Source organism: Giraffa tippelskirchi, chromosome 9 (assembly GCF_054371585.1).
Source record: "Giraffa tippelskirchi isolate mGirTip1 chromosome 9, T2T-mGirTip1v1.2.pri, whole genome shotgun sequence".
NCBI classification, from domain to species: Eukaryota; Metazoa; Chordata; class Mammalia; order Artiodactyla; family Giraffidae; genus Giraffa; species Giraffa tippelskirchi.
In genome coordinates, this window is record NC_137283.1 from 126,476,948 (window position 1) to 126,495,267 (window position 18,320).

Genomic DNA, 18,320 nt, shown 5'->3' on the forward strand with positions numbered 1-18,320 from the left:
GATTTGGTTAATCTTTAGAATACCATTCATTACTGATGTTTTCTACCAAGTAGCACGTTGAGTGCTTATGGATCCCAAATACTATACATTTTCTTTCCCAAATTTTTTTTTCACATCTTACAGAATTATCAGAGACAAGTTCTCCCAATATTTTGTATATGTTTTCACCTTGGAGGTTACTACTGTTGTTTTTCATTTCATTTTTAAGTGCCTTTTAAAAAAATAGCTGCTGAGTGTTAGAAAAAGCTTAAATACCATAAATACCATGTACCTTATGTTAAAACTGGTTTCAGAATGGTTTGTCTCTTAGTAGATTGAATGCCTTGAGAGTAGGGACTGTGGTGTGTCCATTTTATAAAACTTCTGTTATGCTTTGTATAATAGTCTTAAATAGAAAGGTATTTTGGGGGCCTTTCTGCCCTTTCAGATGCTCTAAAAGGTAACTCTACGCTATGTCGACCGCTACGTCAGACTCAGCCTATGCTTAGCCTCGCTCTGATGACCTGTGCTCTTAATGCTTGGGTCTGTTGAAAGTTCCTGAAAAACAAGCATTCTTTTACTTTATTTTCATGTTGCTTTTCCTTGATTGATGTTCTCGGTTACAATCAGACCTCAACCTTTAAGGGTTTACTTAAATTCTTTACAGACTCCATCCAGGTCTCCTCATTACACTCATTGCAGTTTACCTTTAGAGTTTAGGAAATACCATGTACCTTGCGTTAAAACTGTTTCACAATGATTTGTCTCTTAGTAGATTGAATGCCTTGAGAGTAGGGATTGTGATGTATCCATTTTATAAACCTCTATTATACTTCGTTTTAATAGCCTTAAATATAATAAGAGAATTTTGATAAACTGCATAAATGGAGAGTAGTGAGGAAATTGCATGGTGTTTATTTTCCATAGTATTGAAGCAGCAGTTGCTACTTTTGCTCAAGCCAGACCACCAGGAATTTATAAGGGTGATTACTTGAAAGAACTTTTTCGTCGCTATGGTGATATAGAGGAAGCACCACCCCCACCTCTATTGCCAGATTGGTGTTTTGAGGATGATGAAGATGAAGATGAGGACGAGGATGGAAAAAAGGAATCAGAACCTGGGTCAAGCGCCTCCTTTGGTAAAAGGAGAAAAGAACGTTTAAAATTGGTAATGTTTAAAGCTATTATTATAGTCTTTACCTTTTTCCTCTACAGGCTTATTGAAATTTATGCAAATAGAATGTTGACTATGTTTGTTTTGCTGGATTTGTAAGTTTTCTCTATTCCTGTTATTTCCAAAGACTCTTTTCTTTGACTGTACCACATGGCTTGTGGGATCATAGTTTCCCAACTGAGGGTTGAACCTAGGCCCTTGGCAGTGACAGTGTGGAGTCTTAACTACTGGACCACCAGGAAAGTCCCCCAAAGACTTTTTTTTTAAATTAATTTTTATTGGAGTATAGTTGCTTCATAATGTTGTATTCATGTCCTCAGTACAGCAAAGTCAATCGGTTATACATATACAGTTATCCCCTCTTTAGATTGCCGTCCCATTTAGGTCACCACCAAGCATTCAGGAGAGTTTCCAGTCCTCCCAAAGATTCTCGATAGCCATGGATCTTTGCCTTTTCAACAAAAAATTTTCAGTTATATAAATTTATCCTGCTTTTGTTTCTTAGGTAAACCAAAGAACTGTTAGATGTTAGATTGAGAATTTGTTTCTTTGCAAAAGATTGTGAGATTCCAACTAAATATAAAGTGAATATTTTTACTAGTGCTTTACAAACTTGTCCCATAGTTAAAATAACTTTATACATAAATTCTCCTTTCCATGGGTGGCATTTTCATATTTTTCTGTAAAGTTGAATTCAGAAGACTGTTATTTCTTCAATAAGCAATTCCTATTAATCTTCTAGAAATACAAGGCCTAACAAAAAACATTAGGTGTTACCTTCTTTTCTTGGGGGGATAGGAGATATATTGAGAAGAAAAATGCTGATTGTGACTGTACATACAGAAGTATATGTTGTAGGCCAAAGGGGAAAGTTAGGAAAAGTGTGGTGGTAATTAATTGTTAATAAAGTTAATCATTCAGGTATGTGGGATACTATGGTTGAGTAGTAAGCAGTAAACCTCACAACTCATTTCTTAGTAGGTGTTGATTCACAGGCAGGGAAGAAAATGCCTTAAATGTAAATCATAAAATATAATTATTTGGTACTTACAGTTTCTTGTTTGGAAAACATTGTGTTAATGTGTACACATGTCAAACTTCAACGTTCTGTCACCACTAACAAGTGTATAAATTGCTTTGAAACATGAAACTAATTTCAAAAATAACATTTTTTTTAGTCTAACTTATTTTCTGGATTTAGATATCTGAAATTACTGAATCACATCTCTGGAAAAATAAGTATCATATTCTAAAGAAAGTCCACTAGCATAACACATAGATGATTACCCTCTTATATCATTTTTATGAGGGAATTTAACTGAATTTTTTAAAATAACATTAATTAGAAGCATATGCTTAATGTGTTCTTGAATTATGATCTAGTATTTAAAAGTGTAAAAGTTTAAACAGCTACTATTTTACAAAATGAGTTAAGTTTGCAGCATTTATTTTTCTTTGCCAGCAGAAAGTGTTTTAAAAATGACATTTATTTAAAAATATTAAGTCCTATTAAATCCTTATTGTTGCAAAAGAGCTCCAATGGCGTAAGAGGAAACTAGCAGAGAAGTGCATGTTTCTTTAGGGGGAAAAAATGGCATAAAATAAAAGCAAACCCAAACCTGGTTTGTCTTGTTTTGTTTTGTCAGTTACTAAGAGGAGTGTTTAAAAATTCCTCACTATGATTATGGATTTACCTATTTCTCCTTATAGTTCTGATAGATTTTGCTTTATATATTTTGAGGTGACACATTTCACATTTGTGTGAAAATGCCTTTATTTTCCCCATCTTTTTGAAGAACAGTTGTTCTTTGAAACCCAGACTCTTGACTTCTGTGTTGGCATGTTGAAGATATTATTCTATAATGCATTTGTTTTGAGAAGTTGCTTCTTTGAAGGCAATTTCTTTTTCGTTTTGATTTTCAGCAGTTTTACTGTGATGTTTCTACCTGTGGTTTTCTTTGCATTTTTCCAGCTTCCTACTTGCAGTGACTCTTGAATCTATGGTTGGATTTTTTTATATCAATTTTAGATATTCTTGGCCATTATCTCTTCAAATATTATTTTAAGTCAGTTTTTTCGTCTCTTTCCTTCTACCCAATAGGCCTTTTGTATTTTATTATTTCTTAAAATGTTGTCTATGTTCTTTTCAGTATTTTCTATCCTTTTGTTTCATTTTTTCAGTCTGGATATTTTTTTCTGACCAAGTGTTTTAATTCTCTATTTTAACTTTGTGCTGCTGTTAAATTTATCCATTGAGTTCTTAATTTCAGTTATTTTACTTTCACTTCTGGAATTTCAGCTTGAGTATTAAAATAACTTTCAGTTCTCTACTGGGATTCTGCATCTTGTCATTTAGGTTTTTGCATTTATTAAGCCTGTTTGAAAGCCCATGTGAGGTAACTAATGTGCAGCTATCCTCTGGGTCTTTTTTTTGTTTTTCTTCTTGTGTCCTTTTGATTTTTAGTCAATTGTAGTTTTTTTGTTTTTTTTTTGCTTTATACCTGGGTATTTCTGCTAGCTAGATATTATGTATGAAAAATTACGGAAATGATTTGTGGTTCTGTACCCTGTTACCTTCCTTCAGAGAAGATTTACTTTTGTTCCTACACAAGATAGGAGTAGAGAATCTTAACTCAGTCTGGAATTGAACTGTTAAAAACTGGGCTGTTTGAGAGCTGGTCTGATTTTGGTTCACCTCAATTCCTAGAGTGTGGCCCTCTGGGAATTCTAACTGAAAGCTTGGAAAATTAAGCAGGACCTCTCTTCCTTGATGGCCTGGTACTCTAGTTTTTGTATTCCCATTCTTGTGATAAATGCTGAAAGTTCTGTTCAGTTTCTTACCCTCTCAGCTACTCTTTTTGAAACAGTACCTATAGAGGAAAATCCTAGAGGAAAAAAATTATGCCAGCTGTCTAGCACATCTCTCTGGAATTCCATTCTTTCTGAGTTCTTGGCTTCAGGTCCTTACCACCTTTATAACTCTCTGATGTCTTAAAACAGGTACTTTTAACTTGTTGTGTAGTGTTTTCTCATGCCTGCACAATTGGTCTAAATAAGCTAGTCTGTCATTGCCGAAAGCAGCAAGCTTCCCTTCTCTGTTTTTTGAGAAAGCAGTTAGGTTTGATTTCTGACTGACATTGAGGACATGGTGGTTTTCAAGAATATTTGCATTTATACTTCCAAAGGTAGAGTTATGAAAAAAGAAAACTCCAAAGCCTTATGCACTTTAGTAGGTTTTTCTTCTTTTCAGATCATAATTAGTAAATATGAAAATTGGTAAATATTTTTTATTTATAAAAATAGTATCTTACATTAAAGAAAGTTTGGAAACAAATAATCTTTTAGTTTTCACCCTACCACTAGCATTTTTATCATCTTAAAAGAATTTCTTCCCTTTTACTTACCTGTCTAGTTATCTATCTCTTTTAGAGTGTCCACAAGTGACGTAAAGGTCAGTTTTCTTTGTAAAATAAAAATGTGAAAATCTGGAAGTGTATAGGGTTAAAAGTTACCTCTTTATTCCCACTTCCACTCTACTTTTTGATTATACTTCTAGATACTAACTTTTTCTATGCATTTGCATACATTTATTCAGTTTTGACCTGACTCCTCCTATCTGTTGTTAACATAAATGTATTTAATGTTAGTTTTTTTTTTTCACTTGGATATCTTTTCTTAGTATATACAGAACTGCCTCATTCCTTTTAGCTAGCACCAGAGGGAATAGTTTATAAGCAGCAAACAGAACATTTCTTTAGAAGACAAGAGAAGGCATCAATCCATAAAATAACGGCAGGCTATTATGAAGAAGAACCAGTTAGAGAACTTGGAAATGATAATAATAAAGAAAAAAGTGAGGAGGTGGGTTTGATAGCAGCTTGAAGTTAGCAGCCTGGAGGAAATTATCAAACTGGAAGATCCAGCTGAGAAATTTTTCCTGCATGTAGCACAAAAGGACAAAGAAATATGAGGAATAGGTTAGAGTTTTAGGTAGTGACCTGTGTGAATGATTTAATAGTATGAAAAGTCACAGAGGGAACAAATATAGTAAGGATAGGAAGTGTCTTTCTGAGGATTATTTTCTGTGGTACACTAGAGCCAGGTCAGACTAGTGATCTTAAGAAACTAAGGGGAGGTGAGAAAAAGGAGACAGTTAGTGTTAAGGGTTCACAGTACCACCCCTGCTTTTGAAAATTTGCTAGAACTCAACATATACTTAGTTGTACTCAGAGCTAAGATTTAGTGCAGCAATGTACTAAGAATATCCAGATCAAAAGGGAAAAAAAGAAGTGGAGTTTTGAGGAGTCCATGTGCAGGCTTCCTTATGCTCTCTCCTTCCAACAAGGGATCATACAGAGCTCACTCTTCCCTCAGCAGTGGAAATGCAGCAGCGTGTGTGTGATGTTGCTGTCTAGGGAAGCTTGTTAGAGTCTCAGTGCCTAAGGTTTTTATTTATGGTTGGTCATGCAGACAGCGTGTACCTAGCATGTATCAGTATTCCAGAATCCCAGAAGCAAGCATTTGTTCAGCATAAGTTTTATTGTCTGTTCAGGTAGTTTAGGCATGATGACCCAGCCTTATCAGTTGACTGAGAGCAATGAAAGTCGTTTCCCAGATGCCATCCAGAGGCCCACCTGGCAAGCAGTCCTGTTATGTTAACTCTTTTCTACACACTGGTGCACACTATTTGAGCAGTTTGCTGCTGCTGCTGCTGTTAAGTCACTTCAGTCGTGTCTGACTCTTAGCGACCCCATAGACGGCAGCCCACCAGGCTCTCCTGTCCTTGGGATTCTCCAGGCAAGAACACTGGAGTGGGTTGCCATTTCCTTCTCCAATGCATGAAAGTGAAAAGTAAAAGTGAAGTTGCTCAGTTGTGTCTGATTCTTAGCGACCCCATGGACTGCAGCCTACCAGGCTCCTCCGTCCATGGGATTTGCCAGGAAAGAGTACTGGAGTGGGGTGCCATTGCCTTCTCCGATTTGAGCAGTTTAATTATGATCAAAAAGGGAGACTGAGGGTGATTGCTTGATGCAGACATATTCAGGAAAGACTTTTTAGTATGGAATAAACTCAAGCATAGATATTACTTGAGGATAAGGAACTAGTGGAATCAGTGAAGTTGAAAATACCTGAAATCATAGAGGAAGAAATGGTAGAGCAATTTCTGAGGAGACTGAAGGAAGTGGAGTTCATGAGCAGATAGAAATTGGTCTTTAACAAGAGCAGGGAAATTTCATCCTTTGCACTGAGATTGTGATTTTTCCTCAGTAAATTTCAGCTGCCTATTTCCTTGTGGGTGGGGAAGACATCCCATCCACAAAGAGAGCTTTTATGCAACCAGCCACAGTGGATATCTGCCCTACTTGATGTCTAGTTGACTGCTAATGGCTGAATTGAGTTAGCCTGAATGGAAGAGGAGCTTTAGAAAGAGGCCAGGAGAGCAGTGAGGATATAAGAGAATTGTTTACATTACCCCATGGGACTTGGGCAGTGTGAGAATGAGTGGTTTTCATTTAAGAGAAAAGTGAGTGATTTTCTTGGTGGAGAGCTAGCTTCCAGTGAAGACACAGGATATAGGGTGTTTGTGAAAAAGGTTGAGTTTGCAGGGAAGGTTATTTATGAAAAAGAGATTCCAGGGTTTACATTGGAAAGGTGATTAATGATAAAATGAACCAAGAAGGGGCTCAGAAGCAGTGAGGACAAGACCATCAGAGAGGAAGGGTGACTGGAGAGTTGAATTTTGGGTAATGTCAACAGTGTGGTTGACAGGCATGTCATGTGTGGATGTAATTAATTGGCAAGTTCATGGTTAGAAAACTTTCAGTTTTCTTTTATTTTAGTTGAGATTGAAGATAGTTAACAGAGAGCCAAGAGTGATTAATTCTTTGTATCTGTACTGAGGCTCAATATTTATTTATTCTGTTCAATTAAAAAATTTAGCTTGTTCAAATGTAGTGTTTGTGTTTTTAGGATTAATTTATGCTAATTTGACCTTTGCTTTTCAGAAATTATCATTGATTTTTTGCCTTTGCTTAGGAAATATATGCTCATAAGTGAAACTGGATACCTTCTTCATGTAAAACTTAAAAAAATTTATGCTATTAGTACTTTCAGAGTAAAGATGCTTTCTTTTTTTAATTAATATATATAAGATATTTTATCAGGATATTGAAGTTATTTGAGTATCTCAGTAACTAAATATGTTGAAAAAACAACCAGTTGGTTAAGTTTTCCTTTGAAAATACTGTCTTTAGTTATTATATTTAATGGAGAAATGATTCTAAAACAGAAACTTCATTGGCTGATAAAGAGAGGTTATGGTATAATAGGAGAGGAATGGTACTTTTTGATCTTTTGGCTCATGGAACCTCCCTTGAAGGAAAACAAAGTAGATGACATTTTAAATGACTATAAAATATGATTCAGAACGAGGGGCAGAAAGTAGGATCAGTGTCTGCTGGATTGGCCTAGGACTCTTCTAGATTTGACCTAGGACTCTTCTAGATGTGTATGTACTAAACATTGTGTTCTTTTTTTCCCTTCCCAAATAGTTCAGGTTGCCAAGTCTTTGCCAGAAGGTTGATCATTGCAGTTTGTAGACCATATTTTTTATTCCTTATTTACGTTAACAGCTAGAGTTTTATAGATTTTTCTTGAGACTGATGCCAGCCCTCTTACGGGTTGCAAAGTAATTGTAACGTGAATCTAGACAATTTTTTTAGTATCTAAAATTTCCAGGAGTGTTCTTTATTTGATGCATAAATTCTCCATCTGCTTCACTTCTTTGTGATATTTTAAAAGTATTTGCTATGAAATACAATAATACATTTTCTGTAGTTCTGAGTTAAAGGATTTAGATTAAAACTTCAGGGATGATGGAGAAGGAAATGGTAACTCACTCCAGTATTCTTGCCTGGGAAATCCCATGGACACAGGAGCCTGGTGGGCTACAGTCCATGCGGTTGCAAAGGAGTCGGACATGACTGAGTGACTAACCAACAAAAAGTACTAAGTGTTCAATCCTAACTAATTATCTGGAAATCATTTAGAATTTGAGTGTGTCAAAGCAGTAGAGAATATATGCATTAGGTCTCATTCAGTTAGTAACCTTTACTGAATCCCGTGTATGTTTGTTAAACAATAAATCAAAAGCTTTTGTATTAAAAAAATTCAGTGATGAGTAATATTTAGTTTTTATGTTGATACATCCAATGACTATAGCTTAGCCATTTTGTCTACTGTTATAGTCTTATTCTAGTTTACAAAGGTATATATTATAGGTGTGTATCTCAAAATCCAAGCTCTATTAGTGACACAACTTCCCATCCTCTTCAGTGAGAATCGTTGGTGAATGATATAGTTTAGACCTGCGTTCAAATTCTGTTTTTACCATTTGAATAAATTGCATAAAATCTTTATGCCTCATTTGTTCATTTATGAAATAAATGTAATGCAGTCTTTTTTTCAGAATTGTTATAAAGGTTAGAGAAGCTGTAAAATGCCAGGTACTTTGCCTGACTCTGAGTAAATGGTAGGTAAATTATTATTGCTGTTATGATTACTGAGTAGTGACCATGGTTGCTTTGATAGCATAATACAGACACTGGGCTGTATATTTACATTGAAAATCATATGCTGGATTAAGGAAAACTAGTGTACAATCCCAGAGAAGTCTATAGAACCTCCTGTAGCAGACTATTTGTTGCATATATTTACTCAGATTTCTGAAAATAAATGAATCTATCATTCCGTCTAGTCTTTGTAGATGGATTTGAACTCTAATGTATTTTTCTTTTCCTTTTATTTTCAGGGTGCTATTTTTCTGGAGGGTGTAACTGTTAAAGGTGTAACTCAAGTAACAACTCAACCAAAGTTAGGAGAGGTACAGCAGAAGTGTCATCAATTCTGTGGCTGGGAAGGGTAATAAGCATTTTAAATTTTAATTAAAGTTTTCAATAAAATTTATTCTTACTCTGCAGTACTTAACATTAATGCAAACAGTGACATAGCTTCTTTGCTCCATGAAGTTTCTGTGTTTACATAGAGTTTTTTGTCAAGCAAAAGTTTATCAGATTTTTCTCAAGATAAACAGTGTAATAACTAGATTTTTGAGTCAAAATTAGGTGACTTACATGTCTTCTCTAGAGGAATAGAAAATTACTGTTGTTACTTTCTGGTATTTGTTTTGTGGGTTTGATTCTACTGTTGCTGATTAGTTTTGGTTGCCCTTATGATTTTATTAAGAAAGAAGAGGTAAAACTTGAATGAGCCTCACTTTCCAGTTTTTCTGTCATCAGAAACCTAGAAGAATCAGCTTTAAATATACTCTACCCCTTACCATGAATTGAAGATATTGCTAAGACATTTCATAGCAGAGTATTCAGGAGAGAGTTCATGGCTCTTATCTGTTGCTCTCAGGTCTTGGTCTATGGTCATTCCTGTTGGTCTTTGCCATCTGTGGCAGAAAACTGTAATACAGTTAGAACATGATGAAATAGGGTTATTGTTAAAAATTCCTAATATAAAGAACTTTTGGACTGGGACACACAGATCAATCAACTAGAAATAATTTTAACTGAAAGCTGCAAGTGATGATGAAGTGATGTCAGTTTTAGTGTTCTGTTAAACCCTTGCCAGTGTACCTTAATCTCTACCTAAATTTCTCCTGTTTTGTCATTTCTGGGCATCTTTTGAGCAGAAACTTGCCAACCCTGCAGAGTTATGCCAAGTTGGCAGTGTCATGATGGAGAAGTATGGGGTCTAGAGCAATGTAAGATAACTAAGGCAAGACTTAAACTTCTTCCTGAAGTAAAAGACTTGTAAATATATGTGCTTTACTATTTAGATCATATATGTTAATGTTTAAAAATTAGCCCAGGAGTCATAATTCATAGTGGCATTTAGGATCTTGTTAACTCACATTTTAAGATGTCAAGAAAATGATAACGTTTTGTTAGCATTCTTGTGAAAGCTGATATTTCTCCAACTGATATTAATTTCATGATTGGGAGACCATTGTGCTACATGTGTGACTCGTGTGAGATTGGTTTAAGACATGTATTGCTTTGTATGGATACCAGCCATAATAGTGATATAGTGTTCTTCATTAAGGTCTGGATTCCCTGGAGCACAGCCTGTTTCCATGGACAAGCAAAACATTAAACTTTTGGAGCAGAAGCCGTATAAAGTAAGCTGGAAAGCAGATGGTACTCGGTAAGTTAGACTTCTGGAAAAAAAAAAAAAGTTATACTAAATAGCCTGAATGCTTGAAAAATATTGCTTTGTTGTGAGAGGTTTGTACTTTTGGGAGTGACAGGAACAGCAAAATAAGCCTGTTTCATATATTGTATAGTTTTTGTTTTGCTAGTATTCTTGTTGTCTACTACAGTTATCTCTTTCATTTTCTAAATATTTGGTTTCAGATTTATGTTAGTTTGACATGAATCTATACCAGATTTAAATCTGAAAGTATTTTTTCTTACTAATATTGTACTTTTTGGTATGTCTGTTGCCACCATCTTGTCTTTAATGGTTGTTGGGCACTTCTAAAATTAACAGATGTATTATGAGTTTATAATCTAAAAATTACCAAGTCCTCTGATTCATTCTATATTTTATTCCTTCGATAGATTTTCTTTTTCTGTTGATCCTTACTAATACTTTTTGTAATTTTATCCACTCTTAAGGTTCTATTCTTACAACAGAGCTTAGCTTCAAGTTTCATATTCCTAAGTTTAAAAGTATTGATTAGTAAAAGTTTTATGCTTCCTCAATACCATTTAACTTTTTCTCGATTGTAATCTACTTTTTTTTAAATTTTTTTTTAATTTATTTATTTTTTTTTATAAATTTATTTATTTTAGTTGGGGGCTAATTACTTTACAATATTGTAATAGTTTTTGCCATACATTGACATGAATCAGCCATGGGTTTACATGTGTTCCCCTTCCTGGACCCCCCACCCCCCTCCCTCCCCATCCCATCCTTCTGGATCATCCCATTGCCCCGGCCCTGAGCCCTTGTCACATGCATCGAACAAGGAATGGTGTTCTGTTTCACATATGATAATATACATGTTTCAATGCTATTCTCCCAGAACGTCCCACCCTCACCTTCTCCCTCAGAGTCCATAAAATTGTTCCATGCATCTGTGTCTCTTATTCTGTCTCGCATATAGGGTTATCGTTACCATCTTTCAAATTCCATATATATGCATTAGTATACTGTATTGTTGTTTTTCTTTCTGGCTTACTTCACTCTGTATAATGGGCTCCAGTTTCATCCATCTCAGTAGAACCAATTCAAATGTATTTTTTTTTTGTAATCTACTTTATATGGCTTTGCTATATATGTATTTATTCATTAAGCAAATTTTGTACTAGTTGAAATAACTACTTTAACAAATATTAATATAGAAGTCATTACTTTTTTCATAATGAAGAAAGTCTTTTAGAATAATTAGAGTTCCATGTTGTCACAAGTGACAGTTTTCTTCTTTCTCATGGCTGAATAATTATCCATTTGTGTGTGTGTGTGTGTAATATACATTATATATATATATATATATACATACTTACATACATCATTTTTATTCATCTGTTGGTGGATAGGTTATTTTCATATCTTGCCTATTATGAGTAATGCTGCAGTAAAAATGGGAAAAAATAATCTCTTTAAGGTCCTCTTTTCATATTTTAGTTTTTGAAGATTATTTTGAAGATGATATAAGTTGCATTTGATTTTTATGACAGTTTTTGAATGTCAAAGTGATAATTATATCTTTTTTATCATGCTGTTTTCATCTACATTTAACTTTGTGGTGACCTTAAAAGATACCTGTGGAGATACGGAGTGAATACAGCTTGATTTTACTGTTAATATTAATATTTTTGTAACTACTATTATAATGCCAATAATGAAGTAAAAGAAAGTAACTCAAAGTATATTTGCCATAAGAAGTATGTAATGCTATGGGAATAATTTGTAATAGACAAGCAAAAGTCTTTTAATGAATTGATAGCCATAATGAAAGCAAACCTTTTGAGAACTGAGACTTCTGTCTTTTTAACCACTGTGTCCTCAGTGCCTAGAATAGTGCCTGGCACGTGATGAACACTCAGTAAATGTTTATTGGATCAATTAATCATTGAAAAGCTGCCAGTGTGTTTGCATGAAAGTTATGGAAACACTTGTGATGGTTGTGAAATTTTTGAGATTTTTAATGTGACAACTCTCTGTCACATTAATTTCCAAACAAAAACGTAAACCATTTAGCCAAAAGCAGCAGCAGCAGCATAGTTCAAGAACATGACCCATAGGGTAGGATAAAGCTAGATGACCCTAAGAAAAATATTTGGATTTATATAAGATAATGGCAATCCATTACCCAATAGATTTGCTGTAAAAGGATTAAATAAAGTAATTCCAAACAATTAGCATACAGTGGACACTCAGTAAAAGATAGTTACTGATATTCTCGCACATACTTATGTATGTGTATTATATGTGTATATATATGTATATGTAATACACATATATATACAAGAATTCTTGCTTTAAGAAAAATTGAATACATAATTCATTGTAGTTATTGTTTAGCTCCTGGTTTTGAGTTTTTATATAAGCAATTCACTAAATGTATACACTTGAAATGTAAATTGTATTTTTTTTCCCTCATAAAAATGTCCTATGCCTTTGTTATAATTGAGTGCTAGACATGTGGTCATGCTATACTTGTTCTGACAAATACTTGGTGACTTGTAGAAATAGCTGTTATGTAGATAAACTATCTATAATATGTTCAGGGAGCTTCTGAACATAGTTACTGCTCTAATGGTTTTTATACAGAACAGTGTAATTACCCCAGGTAGTTAGTAACTTGCTTGGATCCTTTGATATGTATCTCGCTAATAATGTTTGTAGCAGATGTTTATTCCAGTGAGTGGAACTGAATGTTCAGACAGGAATAGTGTGGATAGAATAATGAGATGCTACACTAAAAAAGTTTTATATACTGAGAGGAATATTAAAGAGGTTTTAGATATCTCTGGAATAATTTTCAATGAACTGCAAACAGATGATGTTTTGTGTTGTTTAGGAACAAAATGAGTAAATCAAATTATTAACAAATCAGTGATGTTATACTGTTATAATTTAGATTTGTTCACTTGGCTGTTTTTTAGTTCCTCTTGAGGGAAGATATCAGAGCAGATATAAATTTCTGTTAAGCCCTAATTTTCTTTTGATCACAAAGTAAGTAGTTTTTTTTCTTTTATGATATATAACAACTTTGACTGAATATTACATTTAATAAAAATTTACTTCTGTCTTATTTCCTAGTAAGTATTAATTAGGGCCATAACATTGTATCTAATATTTAGAAACTCACTTGTAAATAAAGCTATACCTGGAAAGGATTTTTAATTTGTGAACTCTTCTAGGGAGACATAGTGTGTTTGTGGATATGTTTGAGGGGGGTGGAATCCAGAAAATAAAATATTTGCTTTAATCTTGTAACTAGATAGAGGCAAAATTGACAGTACAACTCTGGTCTTCTGTAGCTTTCTTTTTTTCCCCCTTCATTGTTCTGTATTTTAGAATTTGGGCTTCTAAGATATGATTTAATGTTGTTTTTCTTCATTATATAGTTAGCTCATTTTGGAACTTAATGAAAATTTAGCACCATATTTCTGATGATAACCCCAAACCAGGTTTCATCATTTGAAGACTCCAGTCCTGTTTTTTTAACAGTTTCATTAGACCTATTAATACGGTGAGGGTGCAAGGCCAGTATTTTTGCGTCTGGGAGGAGCACAAGAAAGCTGTAACTCCTGTGTTCCTTTCTTATGTTCCCTTCATGGAGAAGGGAGACAAACAAGGAGTGATTAGAAGTTGATCAGAAACACTGTTTATTGATCTAAAGTTATAGTTGATGATATCTGGTAGTAAATTGGTTAAAAAAAGAAAGTAGTGGAACTCATTTTACTCTTACTCCTTCTCTAAGCTCAAATCTTACTTTCCATTATTTGAAATAGACAAAAGTGGGGCTGCTTTGGTTGTTGACCATTTTCGGGCAGCATGTGGGATTGTATTCTGGGTGGCCTCTTAAAGTCACCATGGAAATTTTTAGGATAGCACGTTCCAGATGCCACTGGATGTTTGGGTTACATTGGTGGCTCAGACGGTAAAGAATCTGCCTGTGATGCAGGAGACTGCTGGGTTGGGAAGATCCCCTGGAGAAGGCAATGGCAACCCACTCCAGTATTCTTTCCTGGAGAATTCCATGGACAGAGGAGCCTGGTGGGCTATATAGTCCATGAGGGTCACAAAGAGTCAGACAAGACTGAGCGACTAACACTTTCACTTTCACCACTGTGATAGTATTACCATCATGTGTGCGTGTGTGCTCTGTCGCTAACTCATGTCTCACTGTTTGCAACCACATGCACTGTAGTCCACCAGGCTCCTCTGTCCATGGGATTCTCCAGGCAAAAAACTGAAGTGGATTGCCGTACTCTCCCCCAGGGGATCTTCCCAACCCTGTGGCTCCCACATTGGCAGACGAATTCTTTACCACTGAGCCACTTGGGAAGCCCCTACTACCATCATAGTAAGCTTTTATTTAAAAAAAAAAGAAAGAAAAAAAATCCAGAGATCCAAATTCAGTAGGCTTCAGTCAGCTGTGAGAATTTGGTTCTCAGAAGCACCCCAGCTACTTCTGATTTCTAGCCAAGTCCAGGAACCACTGCCGTTAGTGCCCTGTTGAATGAACATAGTTTAAAAATCAGCGATGTAAACCAGAGCAATGTTTGAAAGTCAAAGTGTAGTTGCTCAGTCATGTCCAACTCTTCACGATGCTATAGACTGTAGCCCTCCAGGCTCCTCCGTCCATGGGATTTTCCAGGCAGGAACACTGGAGTAGGTTGCCATTTCCTTCTCCAAGAGCAATGTTTAGGCAGCCATTGAGTTAAGGATATAGCCGAGGATTTGTCCATTAATTGATTAAAGGAGATTCATATAAAATGCTTGTTAGCATGATGTTCAATAAATGTTATTGTTACTATTGTGTCAGACTCCATGGGCAATCATTTTCACTTGGTAATCATCATTTAGTTTCCCAGAATCTATTCAAAATTCCCTTAGGGTGTGGGGTAGTTACTGTACAAGAATAAAAGTGGGTATAGGACAAAAGTCTAATACTTTAAAATCAAACTTTTGAAATAGATGTCAGCTAGTCACATCTTTAGGACTTACTAAAGGATAAAAAGGACCTTTAAATATTAATTTCTTTAATTAAACTACTTATCAATATGAGAGTTACTACTTATTAACAGAGATACTGTCTCTGAAATACTACTTAAGAATGAAAATCAACTGAATTCATTACCAAATTTGGCTCAAAAACTCATAGAGCTAAACAGAACATACACAGGTGAAACCTGTGTTGCAAACATAAGAGCAATCCCTGGTTAAAATTTGAGGTTGTCCATATTCTAGGGGTAGTGAGTATCTGAAACTTTGAAACATTAATAAAAATCCCTTTTGTTAATATTCCTAAATATATATGTATTTAAATAGAGCTATGCTATAGAAGTCAAATATATGAGGAGAAAATATATATTAACAGTGATAAAATATATTTATATATTAAGTGATATATATGTATATATTCAGTTGCTCAGTCGTGTCCAACTCTTTGCGACCCCATGGATTGCAGCACACTAGGCTTCCCTGTCCATCACCAGCTCCCAGACTGACTGGTGTCCATCATGTCCATCAAGTCCAGACTCATGTCCATCAAGTCAGTGATGCCATCCAACCATCTCATCTTCTGTTGTCCCCTTCTCCTGCCTTCAATCTTTCCTAGCATCAGGGTCTTTTCAAATGAGTTGGTTCTTCGCATCAGGTGGCCAAAGTATTGGAGTTTCAGCTTCAGCATCAGTCCTTCCAATGAATATTCAGGATTGATTTCTTTTAGGATTGACCTGTTTGATCTCCTTGTAGTCCAAGGGACTCTCAAAAGTCTTCTCCAACACTACAGTTCAAAAGCATCAATTCTTTGGTGCTCAGCTTTTTTTATAGTCCCAACTCTCACATCCTTATATGACTACTGGAAAAATTATAGCTTTGACTAGACGGACCTTTGTTGGCAAAGTAATGTCTCTTCTTTTTAATTTGCTGTCTAGGTTGATCATAGCTTTTCTTCCAAGGAGCAAGCATCTTTTAATTTCCTGGCTGTAGTCACCATCTGCAGTGATTTTGCAGCCCACCAAATAAAGTCTCTCACTGTTTCCATTGTTTCCTCATATATATTACATATATATATATATTAACAGTGATAAAAAACCGCCTGATCCTCCATATAAATGGATATGATATATACTGTTCTGTTATAAGCTGTAGAAAGCTATAGGGTTTCCCTCAAATCGCTTTGTGATGGTAATTGGAATTGCCTTGACCCTTTCACTTAATGGGCTTCCCTTGTGGCTCAGCTGGTAAATAATCTGCCTACAGTGCGGGAGACCTGTGTTTGATCTTTGGGTTGGGAAGATACCCTGGAGAAGGGAAAGGCTACCCACTCCAATATTCTGGCCTGGAGAATTCCATGGACTGTATAGTCCATGGGGTCATAAAGAGTCGGACACGACTGAGTGACATTCACTTTCACTTAATGGCAAAATCTGTATCTTTGAAGAAATAATATTTATTGCTTTACTAGATAACTGTGAAGCTACTTTAGGAATTAGAGGATCTCAAAGACAATACAAGACACTGTAGGAAAGCAAAATACAATTCTTGACCTTGAAGCAGCTTTAAGATGTAGTAAGAGATGTAGTAAAATTGTGTATAGTGAAAAGCACAATAAATAAGGAGAGGTAACAAAGACCTGGTTAGGAGCATTACTTGATATTCCATATGAAATATGAGTGCTCATTTTGATTTTAGGAGTATAATAATGGGTATCCTAGATGGATGTTTACCTGTGATGGTGGAATAAAGAAGAGATACAGACACACTTGTTATTTAGTATTGCCTAATGCTACTAACCTTAATAGAGGACATCTGCCCCCTACTCCATCTCAGCTATAGAGCTACCAGTGTGAGGTATGAGCTACCTGGATGAGGTGTTAAGGGGATTTTCATACTTATTTTTCTCACAATTTCATGATCCTTTAAGAACTGGTTATTTGCTCACATGCTCTAGTTCATTATTATAGAAATGGTAAGTGCTGGGTTGACTGAAAAAGAAAATTCACAAAGAGTTTGTGAATCAATGAAAAAATGTTTGAAAGAATTGTAATTTTTTTTAAGGAAGGTGTGCTCTATATAAAATAAAATTGGAAGTAATCAATCATGTCAAGGGACAAATGTAAAATAAACAAAGCCTTTGGAATATTTCTTTTGATCTTTTCTTCTCATGAAGACTGATTATTTTATAAAAATCAAAATGTTTTTCACACCTTTCAGCCGCTTTGATATGTAAGTGCTGCCCAAACCATTTTTCGTGGCTTTAAAATTTTATTCCAGATCAAGGTAAATCTTGAGAAATCAATGTGGCTTTTTACCCTCTCTCATGGAAGACCAGTTAAAAGGATATTGTATTTTACATATTTAATTTGTGTGTGACTATGAAGTTCTGAAAAGCATAACCTTAATAGTCATGGTAATTAGTGCAAATAATATACAATTTGATTTTACACTTTGAAGTCTAATGATACTCTGTATTCTCATTGTGAACAGAGCTACTTAATCTGCAAGTAACTAGTTAAAATAACCAACAGAGGCTTCTTATCCTCAGAACAGATAGATTCATGAGATTTGTTTACTAGTATTGGAACTGATTACATGATTTGTGCAATGAACAATAATTTTGCAGTTTTCTATTAACTTGAAAGATTTTCAAATCCTCTTAATTAGGTCAAAATCAATGAATATGTCTATACCTTATAATTAGTGCATCCTAAATATTTTTCTGTTTTATTAAACATTTTTCTATTAGGTGACTAAAATAAAATTGTTTATTAAGGTAAGCCTTGTTTCAGATTAAATAAATCAAGTAATACTAGAAAGCTTATGATGGAATTCACTTCTCCATCACCCTTTTCTTTCTATCAGCTTTACTCCCTAAAGGCAACCACTACCCACCCCCGACTCCGTTATTGCGATA

General features: G+C 34.9%; 1 protein-coding gene across 5 annotated transcripts in view; it reads left to right on the forward strand.

Moving 5' to 3' along the window:
• The window catches only part of RNGTT (RNA guanylyltransferase and 5'-phosphatase), a 203,431-nt gene that overhangs the window by 25,583 nt on the left and 159,528 nt on the right, over nucleotides 1-18,320 (forward strand). For all 5 annotated transcript variants that reach the window (XR_014064965.1, XM_081528556.1, XM_081528557.1 and 2 more), the window contains 3 exons: nucleotides 907-1,147; nucleotides 8,964-9,073; nucleotides 10,265-10,366. Coding sequence is in view for 4 of the 5 variants with exons in the window: in XM_081528556.1 (XP_081384682.1) it covers nucleotides 907-1,147; nucleotides 8,964-9,073; nucleotides 10,265-10,366 (453 nt within the window). In the remaining variant the exon portion in view is untranslated. The remainder of the gene's footprint in view (nucleotides 1-906; nucleotides 1,148-8,963; nucleotides 9,074-10,264; nucleotides 10,367-18,320) is intronic.